Source organism: Dermacentor andersoni, chromosome 3 (assembly GCF_023375885.2).
Source record: "Dermacentor andersoni chromosome 3, qqDerAnde1_hic_scaffold, whole genome shotgun sequence".
NCBI lineage: Eukaryota > Metazoa > Arthropoda > Arachnida > Ixodida > Ixodidae > Dermacentor > Dermacentor andersoni.
Window position 1 is genome coordinate 221,416,611 of NC_092816.1, and position 22,274 is coordinate 221,438,884.

General features: G+C 46.0%; 1 protein-coding gene across 1 annotated transcript; it reads right to left on the reverse strand.

Annotated features, from left to right (window-relative positions):
- Window positions 1–12,599: 12,599 nt before the first annotated feature.
- LOC140216627 (uncharacterized) lies at window positions 12,600–12,938 on the reverse strand. Its single transcript, XM_072287008.1, has one exon. The coding sequence runs from the start codon at window positions 12,936–12,938 to the stop codon at window positions 12,600–12,602; it is 339 nt and encodes a 112-aa protein (XP_072143109.1).
- Window positions 12,939–22,274: the final 9,336 nt, after the last annotated feature.

The following is a 22,274-nucleotide window of genomic DNA, read 5'->3' on the forward strand; positions in this document are numbered from 1 at the left end:
AAGCAGATTTCCTCTAAATGCATAGAGAAAGCACTCCCTCTATGCATGGCACGGCTGTTGCTTGTGCTCGGAAAAGCGAAGGTCGAACCATTTTTTAGCATTTCCTCCATAGTACTTTCGCATGTGAAACACGGGATCAGTATCGATGCCCCAGTTATTGTGTTCGCAAGCGTACTCGTAGTAGTCGAGCCAAGTAGTGGCGCTAGACGAAACACCGTCGAATGACTCAAGTTGGTAATTCAAACTTCTGTGATTCGCAAGAGCCGCTATAATAGCTTTCTGCTGCTGACTTTGTTCTATTTCTATTGCGGCAAGCTTGGCGAACGCATCTGAAAGATTGACCGGAGACAAAGGGGCGCTTGCGGCTGCGTTGCAGTTAACCGGAACACCACGCCTTCTCCACAGGTCGAGTTCACTCAGCTCCACGTTCATTTTTGCAACACCTTTAGCGATGACATCTTTCACTGTAGTACTGGCCCTGGTGACAATGACGTCGAGCAGAGCCGGGGTATTCATCTCGTCTTGTGCACAAGCGACGTTCTTTCCATCCGGCTTGTAGCCTGTGATTACTGGCCCGCCTCCTCGCTGTGTCACGTAGATCGTCACCCACATGTCCAATTCTGAAGCCGGCTGCCAAAATGTAGAAGTCCCTGAAAGCTGGGAGGCTTCGAGCTTTCATTACGATAACCTAATCGCTACATTTGATCTCTCTTTTCTAACTTCCTCTTCTCATCGCTTTTTCATTCGGCTTTATCTTCATCTGCTTCCGTTCCTTACCAGGGAATCTTATATCACACAGAATTACGTTTCGGCTGTTGAATCATTTGGCTACAAGAACAGCCATTCCACTGTTGGCGTCTCGCCTTCCTTTCTTGTTCATAGTCATTCACGTGCATTCGTCTATGCTGAGCAAGAATACTTGTGGTTTCCACTTGCCTTCCCTCTTGATTTCAAGTTGCACGAAGTTCAATTAGACGATTGCAAAAGGTGTGCGTAAGTGCGTTGGCGCTATCATTTAATGATGCGCTTGCTTCAGTCTCACCTTGTTCAATTGGCATACATGGCACTTGCGAATGTAGTTTTCGTTTTATTTTATACTCGGCCAAGTAAAGCTATCATAAGTTTGCTCTAGATGTTCCAGAAGCTGTCATGTTCCCCGACTCTGGGACACAGATGACACCAGCGAAGAATCTAGGAAGCCATTCTCGGTGGGACATCATATTTTGCTTCGAAGAAACTCATTTCATCGGTACTTCCTCTCAGCTTAACGTAATTCATTTCTTCAGCGTGTTCGCTTGTCTTTTGAACAAGAAATAGGGGCAATGCTTCAGCTCTGTTAGTAGCAGAACAGGATGATGAAATATGCTGAGAACTGTTGTAGGTTGTAGATTGTGGCTGACCAACCTGGCGATTCGACGCTTTGGTTAGGCCATGCCTAGGAGCTGAGTCAAACCTTATTGGTTGGTAAAAATGGTGAATTTAGCTCCTACCAGGTAAGTTCAAACATGCCTCTAGCTGTTAAATCGACCACTGCTTCTTTTTCTGTGGTGCTTTAGATTATTTCTGTAGGCTTCTTCATATAGCAGTAATGACGAAGGAAGTGGTGCTTCAGATAATCAGATTGTTGCAACGGCTTCTGATAAAGAACTCCGCCCGTTGCGTAGTGCGACGCATTGGTGTCCTGAAAGGCAAAAAGAAGTCTTGTGTGCGCCGGATCGACATCAATCTCACTGGTTCGCAATAGGCTATTTCACATTTCACATCCTACTGGAATCTTAAGCCCTTTTGAATCGAACGTCTCAGACGCCTGGTACTTGCCGCAATGACCTTTATAAATGATCTGAAATGTCCAGTCAAACCTAAAAATGCCCGCCGAAAAAGAATGGTTTGTACGGCTTCACCAACTTCGAAATTACCTCCGAAGAATCCTGCTTCGCGCTTTCTGTAGACTCACGAGACCCTACCATAGAACACTACTTTTTCTTATTAAAAGAGTGCGCCTTTCTTGAAGTTGAATTTGAGATGCGTTTGGCTGAGAGCATTCAGCACCCGAGAAAGATGACTCGGGCGCTCGCCCTTAGTCTTCGAAAAAAAAAAAAAACTCTAATGTCATCTATGTAGACATGGCAAACAGTACCTAGGTACGGCGTCAGTGTATGATTCATGATGTTTAGAACCAGACAAGAGGGCTCTTTCATACGAATGGCAAGCGATTATGTTTGAATAAGTCCAAAGGTTTTAGAAATGCAGTATACATTGTGTTTACAGTCAGCGGGATTTGTCAAAGGGCTTACAGAGATTTTTTTAATTGCTTTTAAGAACAGCGCCAGGTAGGGAATTACATTGTGGAGGTACAATAATAGAATCAAAAGCACGAGAGTAGTATACAGAAATTTGAACATAGAGGTAATAGTACAGGTTTAAACTCAAACGAACGTATACGGCCTAAATGGCGCAGAGAAGATATCATTGGAAGCAATATCCACAGCCACAACTGGTGGCTCATTGCAGTCGCGAATTGTTTGCACGAAAAGTAAGCTTTTAAATCGCTCTTTTCGGCAGTTGTATACTCGTACCTTGTGCGCGTGATCTATTGGCTTGGATTCCATAATGAGGCCTTAACATATACTTATCCCGCTTTATGCCAATTTTGAAGCTATAATGGTATGGAAGATTTTGATCGTAACTTTTCTCTTAACTTTTGAAGTGGCTAACATCATGTTGCCCCATATGCGGCAGTCACTCTAAGCTGTATGCTGTAGTTAGCTAAAATGCATCGGGCACCTAGATTTTGAACTTTTAAAGACAAAGTCTTCTCTGCTGACTTGAAACGGGTTGGACGTATTGGCGATCTGGCTATCTTGTAACCATTCACGGGAAAATGTGGTCAGTTAGGTTACTTGTAGATGTGATATGAGCGTAAAAATCGTTTTAAATGATATCTCTGTATACCAAGAACACGTATCAAATTGAGCATCTAAAGATGTAAAAAAATGCAATCACGCGTAAACACTCGGGCGCGATACAGTGCATAATATTTTACTGCTAGCGCCTTCTTTCGAATGTGCGCTAACTCACGCACAGGTTGATGCAAATGTTCCCGGCGCTCCACACTTTTGCCACGCGCGTCAACTTGGCGTGCTTTCCGACAAGGTTCTTTTTTACTTACTTCACAGGGATTCGGCGTATCTGCGTTCTGGCTATCTTACAGGCACTTCATGGGAAAAAAAGAACGAAAATGTCAACAAAAAGTCGGAGCTCAAGAAGACAATAAGCTAAGAATAAAATTATAAACGAATGAATAAAGAAATTGAAAAGCAGACATGAGGGATATATATATATTCAACAGTTAAAAACTGAATCCTTGGAACCACCACGTATTCCGCCGTGTTGTCGTTTTTACCTTCCTTTTGCGCGTGTCTTGTGTTGCAGCATAACGAACCTTACGATGAATCCTAACCAAATGGCCCACCTTACCGTAAGTCTTCATACCGTCTATATTTTAGCTTCGACACTTGGTTGACTTTTTCGTGTTTTTTAAACGGTATACAAATAACATTCGTTGACATAGTAAGCCGGGTAATAAAGTTTATATTTTTGTTAGCAGCATGTAAATGGTTTTATGCTTGTTTAGTTGCATGAGGGACGGGGGACATATTTTCTCCAAGATGTATAGGGAGTAATAATTTTTAAGTTTTACGGAATTTTTTTAGAACTCGCCTGTAGCTTATAGCCTAGTTCTCGTTTTCAAACTGGATTATTCCAAGAGGCGAGCATTTCTAGCAGGAAAAATTGAAACACAGTCACTTAATTACAAAATAATCGCTAAATAAGTTTTTAATTATTTACTTTACGGCACATATTGCAAGTTAAGAATTGTAGCCCATGAGGATGACACCGGTTACAAATTGTAGTCGGTGAGGATGACACCAGCTGGGAGGTGCTATTTCCCAAAGTGTGGGAGGAAATACACGGCCGTACAAATTACTGTTGTGCTTCAGCGCATGAAAGAGAGTTTTCTTTAAAAAGTAAGCGGAAGAACAGCGCCTTTTTTGCGGTGAGGTTGGTGGCGCATATCTCCAAACTGCTGTCATTCTAGGAATTCATCCAAATGGATACGTCTTGGAAACTCACCGGCTACAATTCATATATTGCGACATGTGCCGTAAAGCAATTATTGAAGGGGATAAAAAGCTATTTTTTGTTAGTTGTATATGTGCCCCCATTTCTGATTCAAGTAATGTCCGCCTCTGAATAATACAGCTCAAGGATTCGAATAATGTTACCTGCAGCAGGTGATTTCTTTTATAAATTCAGGAAAACTTAAAAATTATACCCCCGTGCATTCTATCTTGGTCATTCTACAAACTTGTATCTTCAGTACAGGTTATTACCTGGCGCAGAACACAGTCGTCCGCAGACATTCTCGCTGATGACAAAACAGCTGCGGACTTGTCTTTTATCAAAATCTAGAAAGACAAAAAGGAGTAATATTAATAAGCGGCATGCTAGTTCAATAACATCAGATGCTGCACCATTAAGCACAACGTATTTTGAGCGTAATGTAAAGTACTCATAGCTAGACTGAATCACTTGGAAAAAATGTGAAATAAATACGATTTAGGAACCTATAAATTATGGCCTTTTCCAATGCTTTTGTGTAGTGCATAAACACAGAGTCTACACAGCTGCCTCGATCCCACGTATCGCACGCATCGCGAAGCAATTCCATTAGTAGCATGACACCGTACCTAAAACACTGCTGTTTGGGTTTAAGTTGGCAATAACAGTAGATGTGCTGCATAATGCTAGCGTATAAAAACGTTTTTCAGGCTTTCAAATATTTAAGCTTATTAGCGATATAGGTCTGTAAATGTATACTTGTTGCCACACGAGAACATAGCAACACCACCTGTTTCCTCAATAATGGCATCTATCGGTGGCGTTGGAAATGGTATCAGCTACATTTAATGATTGACAACCTTGTAATCAGTACAAAGACGGAAAGTTCCACCTTCATTGAGAGCGGTTGTTGTTGCGAAGAAAACGATGAGACAGATGATAGAAGGAAATTAGCGTAAAACATTGCTTTCAACTATTTCTTCAGCCCTATCTTCTTTTTCGTTTTTTGACATACTGTATGGAACATTTTGTAGCACAGTTTAAGAGTCGTACCGCCAATACAGAATCGTCATTCCAGCACAGCATCGGAGAGGAGGGTAGCAGTTTGAAGGAGGTCATAAAGCATCCTTCACTCTGAAATGTCATGAAAGAAGCAGGACCTTTGGACCCCCGAGCGATTCGCTGAGCTCCAGATCGGGAACGAAAACGCCATGGCCACACCACAGCTACATTGGCATTGCACACTCGTAACCGTCCTGTGGGCTTATTGTGTGTGTTTTTTGCGTTGTTAGAAAGTGGCGTTATGACCTGCGCCCGGATCTCTTTAGTACCCGCCTATTCTGTGAGGTAGTTGGCTTACTTGTTCAACCATCTCTTTGTTGCTGTACTTTATCGCATGATAGATACATATGCTATCACTCAATCAGTCTTAAATTCGTTGGATAATATTGAGACAATCTGTTCGCGATCAAAAATGAGCACGCTGGCAGTTATCTTACATGCAAACTTTTACAAATTAAAAGGCCCTTAATATAGCCTCTCACGTGAATCATAGGAACGCTGAAAGGGCTGACTTTATTATTAGTCTACCGATGCTTCTCTACATCATAAAATGAAGTGCACCGCGTGCAAAGTGAAATAACGGCAAGATATATCTTCAGTGCAGCTCTAAAAGTTGCTTTTCTTTAGTGATACTTATTTTCCACAGACATAAATACAGTCATACTAGATTAATTTGGTCTCGGGTATTGCCTGCATATAGCGTATTATTTGTGGTGATCGTTGATCAAGGTACCTCAGGTGTGCCTCGAGAGATTACACATTTGTGTCTTCTGCGTTCACTGCGTGTTTACCGGACGCGGGCTCATGCTGATATAGTTACCCGCCGTGGTGGATTAGTGCCTGTGGTGCTGCGCTGCCAAGCTCAGCGGCGTGGGTTCAAATCCGAGCCGCGGCAGCTGCGTTTTGGGTGGGGGCATAATGGAGAAACGCCGTATATTGGACACTGGCGGAACGCTAAAGAACCACGGTTGGTGAAAATTAATCCGGATTGTCCCATTACGACATGCCTCATAATGATATCGTACTTTCGTACGTAAAGAACCCGGAATCTAATTTTATTTTCTTGAAATGCAGGGTCTTCTTTTATTTAGGTATACCAAGTTTTTTTAAAGATTGCCTATGGCAGATAGTGCAATTATAACCCTTGGCCTAAATTACCCGATGAGGCGGCCATTACGTCTACGGAAAATGATAAGGTTCATTTGAATAATTATCGATATTATTCAAATTATATTTTTCAATAATTACTTTAAGCCAAGCATTGCCGCTAACTTCGCATGGTGGATCTACTTGTAAAAATTATCTGGGCTGCACCAGTTCCGAGATCTTAATTTTCAAAGTGTGCGACAAAATACAATGGTGTTCCCTTGGCCGATGGCATCACTCAATAGACTGATCACTGCGGTTGGCAAACCAGCACGATACATATAAACTTTATGTTTCGGCATTGCCTGTTGCCTTGTAAAGCAATAATATCCAAAAGGGATCGCATAGAATAAAATAGACAGCTATTTGTGAGGACGCCACTTCTGTAAAACAAATGAGTGCTTAATGACGGGACGAACAAGATTGGACGAACAAAAATCAACTTTCATCCTCTTCTTTCCTAAAAAAAAGACACGAGCTAGCACCACAATAAGACCTCGCATGGTCATGCTGCGTGCTTGGACCATAAGCTACATAGAAGAAACAGATCGATAACCCAGCATATACCACAGTCCCCAGTTGGTCCCTCACCATTCGATAAATGTGATTCACACTGTACGGTATGCTTTCAATACAAACCGAAACGGTTTTATTGGTGGGCGAAAACATCGTCCAACAAACGAGCTAGTCGCGCAATATATCTACAGACGATCTTTTGGACGCTTGTGAAACTCAATTGCGTAAGTTATTTCGTAGCAGAACGGTACCCATGCTGTTAAGATCACCGTATGTTTCCTTACTGCTCATTTCTGCTAAACAGCAGCTTCGAGATACCGTGAGAATGCTGATGAAAGGTCACATTAGCGAAACAAATTTTCGAAAATGTACAAATGATCTCGGAGCCTCATTTTAGGCTGAAACAGGCGCACACACTTCACGCTTCCGTACATCTCACAGAACCGTCTCCCAACAAGAAGACGCCACGTCATACTACAGACCACGCCTGCACGAAAACAACAGCCAGATTCTGCGCCCAAGCGTAAACAGGGCATACAGCACGAAGCGCTCGTCAAAGCCAGCATGTCGACTGTCCATAGATGGTGCCCCTGCCTAGGCATTGTAGTGGCACTCGTAAAAAGTCCATACACTGAAACAACAGTCGGAACCTCTTTCTGTGTGACAAAATGCAATAAAAACATTAATGTTGCGTCCCAGTCGACCATGCTTCCTCCGAGGCAGCGGCGCACAAAATTATCTGACTCAAATTTCGTGCCAGCAGCCCGAGCATTTCCTCTCCTCAGGGGGCACGTCGCTAAATAATTCTCCTACTGACGTAGTCGATGCAGCTACTGCTAGAACAGCCACATTTGAATAAGAAAGAAACGTGACCTAGGGCGCCATAACGTAAAACTATTGCAAACTTTTCTATTCCGATTCTGCTATCAGCCCTCCACGATTGGTCAAAACCTTTTTTCGACCACCCCCACTTCACCTCTCTGTCACGTGACGTCACGAAAACCGCGATAACTCCCCATCTGATATGATGTGTACATACTGATTATGCATGATTTCACAGAAAAAAGAAAAACAGTTATTTCTGATTCGACCCCTTTTCGCCATTAGCCCTCGGCTATTGGTAAAAAGTTTTTGGGTTGCCCCCCACTTCACCTGCCTGTCACGCGACGTCACAAAACCGCACAAACTCACCGCGTCAAAGTGACGCGTACGCGATAAAGATGCATTAATATGCCGAACGAAACTGAATTTTCTTCGGAATAGCCGCAGGCTGCCCCGTTCCGAAAGGAATAAAAGATAGCTGCCGCCGATCGCTGAGACGCTGGCTACTCGCACCTGCCGGAGAGCATGGGTGTATTTGCGTATAATAAAGCTTCTTGCGTGGCCGTGTAACGTTTTCGAGCACTTTCGGCACGTTTACCCTCTCATTCCGCCAACTCTTCTTTCCTGAGGGTCCGTTTTAGTGTCATTCTTGAGCTTCCGTTGCATGCCGCCGCGATTTTCGACCAGCCACCACAAGCTAAGTAAGGGAAAGCCGACAAATCGCAGACGCCGGCACCACCCTCTTCATCCGGTTATCGATTTTCAGTGCACTGGCTCTGCCCCAGCGGATCCCTCTCCGCTTGAGCGTTCTCCTCGTCCCTTGTCAGCCAATTCGATACGACAAGCCCTCAGTGTGGGCGATATGTTATTCGTTTTTCAAGCAAACAAAAGTGACCTCCTATGAACGAGGAGAGTGTTTGATTGGTCTATACAGACAACCCTGTGGGTGACCGCCCGGTGCTTGCGTCGGTGGTTACGCAAATTTGACGTCAGGAGATTGGAATAGAAGCATATTGGAATAGTTTTGCGTTATAGGGCCCCTAGCCTGTCCCGTCATTTGCAGCAGGCCGAGGCTCCCGAAGTCAGCATCCAAAGGATCTCATAAGAAAGGTGGTGTAGTGCGGGACGCGAGCGCGGCTGGAAATCAGCAGAAAGAAGCGACTGAGGCGTCCCTGAAGAACAAGCAACAAATGACTTTACTTTTGTGTTCGTTCATCCTCTACGGCTCGGTTGCACACCCTTGCACCACTTCCCTTTCCCGCACACTCCGCGATATTATTTTATCGAGTCAAAAAGGGAAAGGGTGTTTGGCTGCTGCTGTGCGACCGTGAGGCAGCCACATCACTTCACCTCCTAGTGAGTTAGCGAACGTTCATAAGACGATTTATATTGTTCACAAGTCCAAACGACGAGGCACCCTGGAGACTCGTTCACTGCGTGTCCTTGTGACTTGGCGTGGTTGGACGAGTAGAGCCTTGCAGGGTGGTGTCAGAGATGACGGCGCATGTGAAACGGTGTCTGATTCTTCAATGTGCGCTGGCTTCAGCCGATCGAGTGATACCACTTCGTGACGAACGTGCACGCCGATAGTAAACTGCTTTTCACCTCGACGCACCACTCGGCATGGCCCGTTATACGGTGGTTGGAGGGGCCGATGAACTGCGTCGTGGCGCACAGACACGTGTGTGCACGAAGCGAGTTCTGATGGAACGTGTACCGCGCGTGGCGCTGTCCGTCGCAGTGACGTAGTGCGAAAGTTTTCCATTATGTCTCGTAGCCTAAGTGCGTAAGCTGTGGTGGCTGTACAACCGTCTTGCGGGCTGCCCGTGAAGAATTCTCCTGGAAGGCGCAATGTCGTTCCGTAGACAAATTCGGCCGCGCTGCAGCCGATGTCCGTCTTGACAGCTGTCCGGATTCCCCAAGAGGATGACTGGTAGTGCCTCCATCCAGTTGCGCTCTTCTGTTGTGGCGAGCGCGGATTTGAGCTGGTGGTGGAAACGCTCCACCATGCCGTTGCTAATCGGGTGGTAGGTGGTTGTTCTGATGCGAGAAGCACCAATGAAACGCGTAATGCTGGCGAAAAGTGGTGATTCGAACTGCCTACCATGGTCCGTTGTTATTATAAATGGCGCATCGGAAAGAGCAGCCCAGTTTTGCAAGAAGGTGCGGGCAACCCTGTCAGCTGTGATACCCGCTATAGGTATGGCCTCCGCCCAGCGCGTGAACCTGTCAATCCACGTCAGTAAATAGGCATTACCTTGGCAAGGCGGCAGAGGTCCGACAATGTCGAGGTGTACCTGTTCGAAACGCGCGTCTGGAGGCGCGAACAGTGTCAACGCGGTCACAATATGTCCACGAATTTTGGCACGCTGACACGCTATGCATCCTTTTGTCCCGCGACGCCCGTCTCGGTTGATACCTGGCCATATGAACCCTGCCTCGAGCAACTTTTGCGTAGCTTTAATTCCACGATGCGATAACTTGTGAACAGAAAGGACAATGCGGCGACGTAGACTGGCAAGCACGAAGGGGCGTGGGTTGGCCGTGGAGGTGTCGCAGCAAATCTGGTCGCCTGATCCCGGAATCTACATCCACTGTAGCTTGAGGGCCGTTTTTGTTGTTAGGAGGCTTTTTAGCTCTTCGTCTTCTCTTTGGGCTGCCCCCAGCGCGTCGAAGTTAACTCCTTCTGGAGCGTTGACGACGTTTATAGCGCTCCGCGACAGGGCGTCGGGAACGACGTTGTCGCTCGCTTTTACGTGGCGGATGTCTGTCGTGAACTCTGAGATGTATGGCAGTTGCCGAAGTTCACGGGCCGTGTGCGAGCCGCCGTCCGAACGCATAGAGCGGAGAGCATAGGTCAGCAGCTTATGGTCGGTTAAAATGAAGAACTCGACGCCTTCCAAGAAACGCCGGAAGTTGCGTATACTCGAGTAGACGGCGAGCAGTTCGCGCCCGAAGATGCAGTAGCGGCGCTCAGTAGGTGTCAGCTTCCTCCAGAAGAATGCAGTTGCGTGCCATGTGCCGTCGCTCAGCTGTTGCAACACGGCGCCTATGGCTATGTCTAAGGCATCGACCATTAAACACTGGGGAATTCCTGGCCTTGGGTATGCCAGGAGAGCCGCATTTGCCAAGGCCTGCTTGCTTTGGTTGAAAGCCTTTTTCGCTTCTTCGCACGAAGGCAGGTCATTGGAAGATCCTTGCGTTGCCTTGAGCAGGCCGTGAAGCGGTTGTATGATATGGTCGCATATACGCACAAAGCGGCGGTAGAAGTTTAGCAATCCGAGAAATTCACGCCGTTGGTGCTTCGTGGTTGGCAGTGGAAAACCTTGTATGGCCTGCACTTTAGATGGGTGCGTCCGTACTCCCGAGCTCGAAATGATGTGGTCCAGAAAAGATAACTCAGCCACGCCGAGTTCACTCTTGGACGTATTGACGACAACGGCGTTCTCAGTTAGGCGCCGAAAAGCAATCTGCAGGTGCTCTTCATGTTCTTCTGGGGTGGTGCTCGCGATAAGCAAGCCATCCAGGTAGGCGTGACGAAAACTGAGGCCCCGTAGAACAACGTCAATAAACCTTTGGAACGTTTGACCCGCGTTGCGAAGGCCGAATAGCATGCACAGGAACTCGAATAGACCAAAGGGTGATAGCAGTCTTGGGGACGTCTTCCGGTGACACAGGTATGTGGTGGTATGCGCGCACGAGATCAATTTTTGAAAAACGTTTGGCTCCATGCAGGCCTGCCGGTATGCCGTGAATATGTGGCATGGGGTACCTGTCGGGCGTTGTGACACTGTTCTGCGCTCGATAGTCCCCGCAAGGACGCCAGTCACCCGATGATCTCTTAGGAACCATGTGAAGGTGAGATGCCCAAGGACTGGAAGAAGGTTGGATGATACCCAACTTCAACATATGGTCGAATTCCTGTCGTGCCACCACCAGTTTCTCAGGCGACAATCCACGTGGTCGATCGTGAACCGGTGGTCCAGTAGTAGTAACGTGGTGAAGCACGTCGTGTTTTACTGGGGTTCCCACTTGGGGCTGGTGTTTCAGGTCAGAAAACTCGCTCAATATGGAAGTGAAACGAACAGGGCCTGCTGGCTTGATCAGCGTAGGGCTGAGCGGCGTATGTCTTGAAGGCTTGCCTTTTACATCGCTTTGTGACACAGTGTCCTGCAACCTCCGGTTACGCACGTCAACTAACAGTCCGAAGTGGCGCAGAAAATCCGCCCCGAGAATGGCAAATTTCACGTCGGCTACTATGAAAATCCATTGTAGCGTTCTCTGCAGGCCCAGACTGACGGTTAGGGAGCAGTTTCCATACGTGGCGATGGCCGTGTTGTTGACTGCTTGCAAAGGCGATGCGTTCAGGCGCTTTCGGTCCGCGGGCGATGCTGGAAGTACGCTCACTTCGGCGCCTGTGTCAACGAGGAAGCGGAAACCGCTGTTATGTTCGGTTAGGAAAAAGACTAATGAGCGACGTTATTGCATGGCAGAAACGCTGGTCGCCCTCAGCGCCTGCCCGAGGCGTTTCCCAAGAGCTCGCAGGGTGGTACGCATTAGCGTGCAGCGTCGCCGAACTTGCGATGGTACCAACATAGTTTTTGGCGTTTCATAGGCGACTGCGGAGCACTCTGACTGGTTGACCGTAACGCGGTGTGGAGGGTGGCCATGGATTCCACGAGAACCTAGATTTCGTTCTTCATCTCTTGAAGCTGCTCATTTGGAGACGGTTAGCTTGTGACGGCCGGGACAGATGTGGGAGCTACCACCATGAGCTTGTCGGCTAACTCGGCCAGCTTGGATAGATCGTTCTCATTTGAGGCAGTCATGACCATTCTGACGTTCGGGGGGATTTTCTGTAGAAATATTTCTCGGAGCAGCAGGCTGTCAACCACTTTGCTGCTCAATAATTGCTGCATATGGCGCAGCAGCTAGCTTGGCGCCGTCTCGCCGAGGTTGGCTTCCTGGAGAAGCTGTTGTAGCCGTTGGCTTTCGGGGGGCGTGATGCTGCGAATGAGTGTTTCCTTCAACGCCTCGTAAATGTAGTCTTCTGGTGGGGAAAGTAGCAGGTCTCGAATTTCGCTAGCGGTTAATGGGGGCAGACTGCTCACCTCGTAATGGTAATTCGTGGAATCTGCTGTGATGCGCCGTGCAGCCAATTCTGATTCTACCTGAATGAACCACGATGCAGGGTGTGCAGTCCAAAACGGAGGCAGTTTGACGTCGACGTCGGAGAGTGTCGGAATTTCAGTTCCTTGAGTTGTGTCCATAGCACTTGCTGCTCGTCCCAAAGTCAGCATCCAAAGGATCTCATAAGAAAGTTGGTGTAGTGCGGGACGCGAGCACGGCTGGAAATCACCAGAAAGAAGCGAGTAATGCGTCCCTGAAGAGCAAGCAACGACTGACGTTATTTTTGTGTTCTTTCAGCCTCTACGGCTCGGTTGCACACACTCGCACCACTTCCCTTTCCCGCACACTACGCGATAATATTTTATCGAGTCAAAAGGCGAAAGGGTGTCTGACTGCTGCTGTGCGACCGTCAGGCCTCCACAGTAGTATCCAGCATGCCCGGTGTATAGTTCTGCCTGCAGCCCTTGTTGCGGACTTGAGAGGGCGTTATAGTTACTTCCTAATTGGAGTTACACGGAACGGACTGGACTTCGTACTCTAGTCAGTCAAAACATCTTTGCAGTCATCGCGCTTTTCGTTCCTCAAAGAGCGAGGCGCATTGACGACGATGGTCAGTTTTTGCCACAGTTCTTTAGGCCGGCATCGTGCAACCTTAAAGGTACTTTTTAGTATTCGCTCCAGTATTCGTGCTGCATGCTGTTTTGAGATCTTGTTTTGTATTTATGCCACGGATCGTATCCCGAAGCCTTGCAGAAAATTTACCGGTGGTATCCGAGCTCCCTTAAAATACGAGATAGCTCATGTAATCAATTAATCCGCATCAATACTCAGAAGATACTCCTCCCTGCCGACGAAACCATCCACCTTCACCAATTAGGTCACCAAAATAACGCATTTGCACGCCGTTGCAGATAGCGTTTCGTAGTCGACACTTGTCATTTCTGCCCGTTGCTTTTTCGTTGCATGAAGTCACTGTACACCGTTACCTGGCGCGCGAGCATTTGAGTTCACCGACCCCGGAAAAAAATTACCATCTCAATAATTTTGCATCTTCAACGATTTCCGCGTTAGCCAACAAACGTGGTAGAGTGGTTGCTTGGGCCGAAACTACAGACGACTGTACGAAAGAAAACAAAGCCCGCAGGCACCAACATCCCACAACTATTGAAATAAGCCTGCTTTCTGAGAGTGGGGCCGGCGGACAAAGCCTGGTTATGTCACTAACCAGAAAACTGCTCTGCATTCTGCAGCTCGTCGCATCTACGGCAACAAGTGGCTATACGTGTCCGCAAGCTGGTGGCATCATCGACATCTGTCGACTACGTCCTGATCTTTCCGCCGACCAGATTACAGCGAGGACATTTCCTGACAACGGATGGATGGATGGATATTATGAGCGTCCCCTTTGGAACGGGGCTGTGGGTTGCGCCACCAAGCTCTTGCTACTATACTGCCTAATATCCTACCTAGGTTAAACAATGAAAAAAAGAAAAAAAACACTATGAACTACCTCGTCAAAATTTTCTGATCCCCTATTGCGAACTGTCCTTTTGTACGTCTCCGTCTTTTGTCGTTTCCCTACTTTTCTTCCACCAATCCTCCAGTCGCCTCTTACTAATGTCTATTGCGGACATGTTTGCTTTACCACTGCTCCCTCTGAACCCAAGGGCTTCAAAGAGGCCAGTGGTGCCTAAATCGACCGCTGGGTAGACGTCTTCACATTCTAATAAAACATGCTCCGTAGTTTCCCTAGCTTTACCACAGCAAGCACATGCTTATTCTTCCTTCTTATATCTCGCTTTATAGGTGCGTGTTCTAAGGCATCCCGATCTCGCTTGGAAAAATAATGAGTTTTCCTCCGAGTTATCATAAATGGTTTCTTTCCTGATTTCGTTTTTTTCCTCTTAACTCATGGCAGGTTTCTTTTCCATTGCCGCCACCCCATGAGATTAATTGAGCCTCTCTGACTTTCCGCTTGACCTTCTTTGTTGCTGTATTGTCCACCCTACAGGCCACATACTTGCTGGTAAGCTTCCTAGTTCTTTTCCTCCACTGTGAATCAATGTTTTTCCTGTACAGATACCTGAACACTCTCCCAGCCCATTCACTTTCTTCCATATTCCTCAGCTGTTCTTCATACTCAATTTTACTGCGAGCTTCCCTCACTTCAAAACTAGTCCAGCCCATATCACCCTGCACAGCTTCATTAGTAGTCTTCCCGTGAGCGCCCAATGCAAGGCGACCCACTGACCTTTGGTTCCCGTCGAGTCCTGATTGTACCCCTGATTTATAGCAACAACCGCATTTCCAAAAGTAAGTCCTGGAACCATTACACCTTTCCACATACCTCGGAGGACCTCGTGCCTATTGTATCCCCATAGCGCTCTGTGCTTCATTATGGCTGCATTTCTCTTCCCCCTTACTGTTATGGTTTTTTCCTGTGTTTCCATATATCCACTGCCTTCGTTTATCCATATACCAAGGTATTTATATTCTGTTACCCGAGGTATTTTTTGGCCCTGTATCTCCACTGTCTGTTCACTGTTTTCATTGAATACCATAACACCTGATTTTCTAACACTAGATTGCAAGCCTAAATTGTTGCCTTTCTGTCCACAGATATTAGCCAGACGTTGCAAATCATTTTGCTTGTTAGCTAGCAACACAATGTCGTCCGCATAAAATGAACCTGGGAGTTGCTGCTCTATTACTGTACCCGCCTGTTTGTATGAGAAATTAAATCCGATATTACTTCCTTCTAGCGCCCTTTCCGTCCTCACCATGTACATCATAAACAGCAGCGGGGATAAAAGGCACCCCTGCCTCAGTCCCTTGTTGATATGAACTTTCTCCTCGCTCCTCATCCCTTCCCATTCAACGCAAACGGTATTTTCTAGGTAAATCTCTCTCAGAAGCTGTATACAATTGTTACCTAAGCCTTCCCCTTCCAGAATATCCCACAAAATGTTGCGGTCTAGGTTGTCGTAGGCTCCTGTAATGTCTAAAAAGGCCACATACAATGGTATGCTTTCTGCTTTTGATATTTCAATACACTGAGTAAGAACAAAAAAGTTATCATCCAAACGCCTACCTATTCTGAAGCCATTCTGAAGCTCTCCCAAAATGCCATTATTCTCTGTCCATGCTTGAAGCTTTAATTTGATTGCCTGCATTGCCAGCCTGTATATTACCGATGTAATGGTCAACGGTCTATACGAGTGAATTCTGTCTTTCTCCCCCTTACCTTTATAAATTAAATTCATTCTACTTTGTCGCCAGCTGTCTGGTATTCGTCTATCTTTTAAAGATTTTTCCACTGCTTTCACCACAGCTTCCTTACTTTTTCGTCCTAGTTCATTTATCAGCCTAACGGGAATCTCGTCTAGCCCTGTGGCTGTGCGCTTAGGAATTTTCTCTTCCGCTTTCTTCCACTTTAAATTTGTCAGCACCAGCTGCTTTTCCCCTTGGGTCTCTTTCATGCTCTTTTTTTCATCAAGTATAACCTCGTCATTCCCTTGGAAAGATTCGGCTGTTGCTTTTCGGATGTAATTTATTGCCGCTTCTCCTTCCAGTCTGTTTTCATCTTCGTCAAGGATATGTTGTTGTATTGTTGTTGACTTCCTGCCTAATAATTTTATGTGGTTCTAAAATATTCTAGGTGCGGAAAGCCGAATACCTGTTCTGTAGCTTGATCTGAAATTCCTCTATTTTTACTCTTACCTTTAACTCATTGATCGGCTTTTTATGTACCAGTTTCTTCCGTTCCCTCCTCAGGTCTAGGCTAATTCGAGTTCTTACCATCCTATGGTCACTGCAGCGCACTTTGCTGAGCACGTCCACATCTTGTATGATGCCAGGGTTAGCGCAGAGTATGAAGTCTATTTCATTTCTAATCTCGCCGTTCGGGCTCCTCCACGTCCATTTTCGGCTATCTCGCTTGCGGAAGAAGGTATTCATTATCCGCATATTATTCTGTTCCGCACACTCTACTAATAACTCTCCCCTGCTATTCCTAGTGCCTATGCCATATTCCCCCACTGCCTTGTCTCCAGCCTGCTTCTTGCCTACCTTGGCATTGAAGTCGCCCATCAGTATACTGTATTTTGTTTTGACTTTACCCATCGCCGCTTCCACGTCTTCATAGAAGCTTTCGACTTCCTGGTCATCATGACTGGATGTAGGGGCGTAGACCTGTACAACCTTCATTGTGTAGCTTTTATTAAGTTTCTCAACAAGACCTGCCACCCTCTCGTTAATGCTATAGAATTCCTGTATGTTACCAGCTATGTTTTCATTAATCAGAAATCCGACTCCTAGTTCTCGTCTCTCCGCTAAGCCCCGATAGCACAGGATGTTCCCGCTTTTTAGCACTGTATATGCTTCTTTTGGCCTCCTAACTTCACTGAGCCCTATTATATCCCATTTACTGCCCTCTAATTCCTCCAGTAGCACTGCTGGGCTCCCCTCACTTTTTATAGCCTAGTCTATAAAACGTCTGAGTCTATAGGCTGTCTATAGATAAATGAAAATTCATGTTTGTAGACAATTGTCCGCAGAATGTCTATAGACAAGTGTATAGGCTTATCGTTCTACTTTTGTAGACTGACGTCTATAGAATGTCTATAGACTGTCTATAGACTATTCTTATAGCCCAGTCTATAAACAGTCTATAGACTTATGACCATACATTTTTATAGACTAGTCTATAAAAAGTGAAAGATATCTCTGATATATATCTATAGCGGTTCCACAGCCACCGTAGTCCTCCATAAAGAAAGCAACAAAATCCCAATAAAGAAAGGCGTCAGGCAGGGAGATACGATCTCTCCAATGCTGTCACAGCGTGTTTACAGGGGGTATTCAGAGACCTGGATTGGGAAGAATTGGGGATAAGAGTTAATGGAGAATACCTTAGTAACTTGCGATTCGCCTTGCGTAGTAACTGAGGGGACCAATTACGATGCATGCTCCCTGACATGGAGAGGAAAACCAGGAGAGTCGCTCTAAAAATAAATCTTCAGAAAACTAAAGTAATGTTTAACAGTCTCGGAAGACGACAGCAGTTTACGATAGGTATCGAGGCACTGGAAGTGGTAAGGGAATATATCTACTTAGGGCAGGTACTGACCGCGGATCCGCATCATGAGACTGAAATAATCAGAAGAATGAGAATGGGCTGGGGGCGCTTGGCAGGGATTCTCAAATCATGAACAGCAGGTTGTCATTATCTCTCAAGAGAAAAGTATATAATAACTGTGGCTTACCAGGACTCAATTGCGGGGCCGAAAGCTGCAGGCTTACGAAGAGGGTTCTACTTAAATTGAGGACGACGCAACGAGCTATGGAAAGAAGAATGATGGGTGTAACGTTAAGGGATTAGAAAAGAGCAGATTGGGTGAGGGAGCAAACGTGAGTTTTTGACATCTTAGTTGAAACCAAGAAAAAGAAATGGGCATGGGCAGGAGATGTAATGAGGAGGGAAGATAACCGATGGTCATTAAGGCTTACGGACTGGATTCCAAGGGAAGGCAAGCATAGCAGGGGGCATCAGAAATTTACGTGGGCGGATGAGGTTAAGAACTTTGCAGGGACAACATGGCCACAACTAGTACATGACCAGAGTAGTTGGAGAAGTATGGAAGAGGCCTTTGCCCTGCAATGGGCGTCCCCAGTCTGATGATGATGATAAAAGGTCTGAGTCCATAGACTCTATAGATTAATGAAAATTCACAATTGTAGACAAAGGTCCATATAATTTTTATAGACAAAGGTGTATAGAGTTATACAGTTCCATTTTTGTGGACTGAGGTCTATGGAATGTCTATAGACAAACGTCTATAGACTGTCTATAAACATTTGTCTGGAGACATTTTATGACTTCAGCCTACAAAACAAGAACTCTACACTCCTAGTTTTGTAGACTAAAGTCTATAAATTGTGTATAGACAAATCTCTTTAGACAGTCTATAGAGGTTTGCCTATAGACATTCCATGGACTTCAGTCTACAAAAATAGAACTATATACAGTTCTACTTTTGTAGACTGAAGTCTATAAAACGTCTATAAGCAAACGTCTATAGACTACGATCTATAGACTATGACACCGTCAAGTTTCTGGCTTTTAGTCTGTGCCCCCATCGTTTCCCTGATTAGATAATTAGTGTTAATTAATTTGTCAAACATTTTAATAACATGAAAATTCTCAATGATAAAATTTTGAGCAACGTTAGAAACTCCCGATACAGCTTTCTGTTTCTTAACACGTACTCCATAGAATTGTTCTTCCAAGCGGCGCAATATAGACGTCGCAGGGCAATATCATCATCATCATCATCAGCCTGGTTACGCCCACTGCAGGGCAAAGGCCTCTCCCATACTTCTCCAACAGCCCCGGTCATGTATTAATTGTGGCCATGTTGTACCTGCAAACTTCTTAATCTCATCCACCCACCTAACTTTCTGTCGCCCCCTGCTACGCTTCCCTTGCCTTGGAATCCAGTCCGTAACCCTTAATGACCATCGGTTATCTTCCCTCCTCATTACATGTCCTGCCCATGCCCATTTCTTTTTCTTGATTTCAACTAAGACGTCCTTAACTCGCGTTTGTTCCCTCACCCAATCTGCTCTTTTCTTATCCCTTAACGTTACACCCATCATTCTTCTTTCCATAGCTATTTGCGTCGTCGTCAATTTGAGTAGAACCCTTTTCGTAAGCCTATAGGTTTCTGCCCCATAGGTGAGTACTGGTAAGACACAGCTATACACTTTTCTCTTGAGGGATAATGGCAACCTGCTGTTCATGATCATAGAATGCCTGCCAAACGCACCCCAGCCCATTCTTATTCTTCTGATTATTTCCGTCTCATGATCCGGATCCGCTGTCACTACCTGCCCTAAGTAGATGTATTCCCTTACCACTTCCAGTGCCTCGCTACCTATTGTAAATTGCTGTTCTCTTCCGAGACTGTTAAACATTACTTTAGTTTTCTGCAGATTAATTTTTAGACCCACTCTTCTGCTTTGCCTCTCCAGGTCAGTGAGCATGCATTGCAATTGGTCCCCTGAGTTACTAAGCAAGGCAATATCATCAGTGAATCGCAAGTTACTAAGGTATTCTCCATTAACTTTTATCCCCAATTCTTCCCAATCCAGGTCTCTGAATACCTCCTGTAAACGCGCTGTGAATAGCATTGGAGAGATCGTCTCTCCCTGCCTGATGCCTTTCTTTATTGGGATTTTATTGCTTTCCTTCAAATATCTATGTATATATTGCGGGGCAATATATATATATATATATATATATATATATATATATACATATATTGCCCCACAATATATAGATAGATATTTTATCTATCTATGTATTAGATAGTTATTTATCTATATTTGGCTGATGGAATCACGCTGGCCCCGGTAGTAAAATGAATAAAAAGAGTGCAACGTACGTTGAATTAGCACAGTACATTTGACTGACGTTTCGGCTGGTCCACAAGCCGGAACGTCAGTCAAGTATACTGTGCATATTCAACGTACGTCGCACTCTTTTTATTCGTATGTATCTATCTATATATATATATATATATATATATATATATATATATATATATATATATATATATATATATATATATATATATATATATATATATATATATATATCTTACGAGACAGCTCTTACGCCTCCACGGTTTATTTCGCAGCTCGCGCGCTGAAGAAGATGGCGCTGGCCATAATGATGAATATATACAGATGAAGAAGATGAAGGGGTAATATAATGCTCACACAATTTCCCCCACGTGTGGAAGCTGCCAACCTGGCCGCTGGTTACGCTGGTTATGGCGGGAAACGCCGTATGAGAGGCTTTAAACGCGAAACATGCACTATCTTTGTGGCACAGCAGCGGCCGTCCAAAGGAGGAACAACTGGAGTGACGCGATAGTTAACTGGTGAAGTCTGTTCCCGAACAATGTAGGGCCCGATAAAACGGGACTGAAATTTCTCGCACAATCCAGGAGCGCGAACTGCGGTCCACAGTAACACTTCGTCTCCAGGGTGGAAGGAAACGACACGGTGAGATGCATCATAGCGAATTTTGCGGTCTTGTTGACTGGCGTCGGTGTTGAGGCGGGCACGTTCGCAACACAGGGCAATGCGCGAAACAAACTGCTCACAAACTGATGTGGACGAAGGCACGGGGACACCGAAGAAATAAACGTCGAGGATAGTGAGCGGTTGGCGACCATACACAAGGAAAAAGGGCGAGTACCCCGTAGTGCGCGGGATGGCCGTGTTGTATGCGAAAGTGACGAATGGTAGAATGACATTCCAATTAGTGTGGTCAGGGTTGATGTACATAAATATCATGTCGGACAGCGTGCGATGAAAGCGCTCTGTGAGACCATTAGTTTGAGGGTGGTAGCTGGAAGTCGTTTCATAGATGGTATTGGACGCACGGAGAACATCGTCGAGAAGTTTAGAGAGAAAGGTCCTGCCGCGGTCGCTCAAAAGGACACGTGGGGCTCCGTGCCGTAAAAAGATGGCTTCCAAGAAAAAGGCTGCAACCTCCTCTGCGGATCCCGAAGATAGTGCGGCTGTTTCAGCGTACCGTGTCAAGTGCTCTACAGCTGTGACGATCCATCGTTTACCGCCGGTGGTTAAAGGTGGTGGTCGATACCAACGACTGCGAAAGGAGCTTCAGGACACGGGACAGGTTGGAGCAGTCCAGCCGCAGGTGAGGTCAGTCGTTTGCGGTGTTGGCAGAGCGAACAGGAAGCCACGTATTTCGCTAAGCTGGTTGCAAGTCCAGGGCAAGAGAAGCGGCTGCGAATTCGCTCATAGGTTTTATGGAAACCAAAGTGACCGGCAGTGGGGTCGTCGTGAAAGGTCTCCAATATCTGGGCCCGAAGTGATCGGGGAACGACAGGAACCCAACGGTGTCCTTCGGGATGAAACACGTACCGGTATAATATCAAATGTTTGATCTTGAAGTTCTTCAACTGCCGACGGAGCCGAGCGTTGGGCGTGCGAGATGATCCGCGAATACGTCCCATAACGGAGTGGCAGTAGGAGTCATTACGTTAGCTAGAGACAAACGTATTAGAATGGCTGGATGGGAGCCGGTCGAGAGCTGCGAGCGAAGGGAATGCAGGCGACGCGCCCGGCGGTTTGCTCACGAAAGGTGGTAAGCAAGCAGCGTTTGAAGACGATGGGATAGGACAACGAGAGCGAACATCGGCATCCTCGTGTTTCTTTCCAGACTCGTAGGCGACGTCGAAGTCGTATTCTTGTAAACGAAGTACCCAATGGCCGAGACGTCTCGTTAAATTTTTTAGCGTCGCCAACCAGCACAAGGCGTGGTGGTCAGTAACGACCGTAAAGTGGCGGCTGTGCAGATAAGGCCGAAATTTTTGGATGGGCCAAACAACGGCGAGACACTCTTGCTCGGTAATCGTATAATTCTTCTCTGCAGCTGTTAG

Bases quoted from the DNA above. Each gene is read 5' to 3' on its own strand.
- LOC140216627 (XM_072287008.1), bottom strand. From the start codon at position 12,938: ATGGACACAACTCAAGGAACTGAAATTCCGACACTCTCCGACGTCGAC.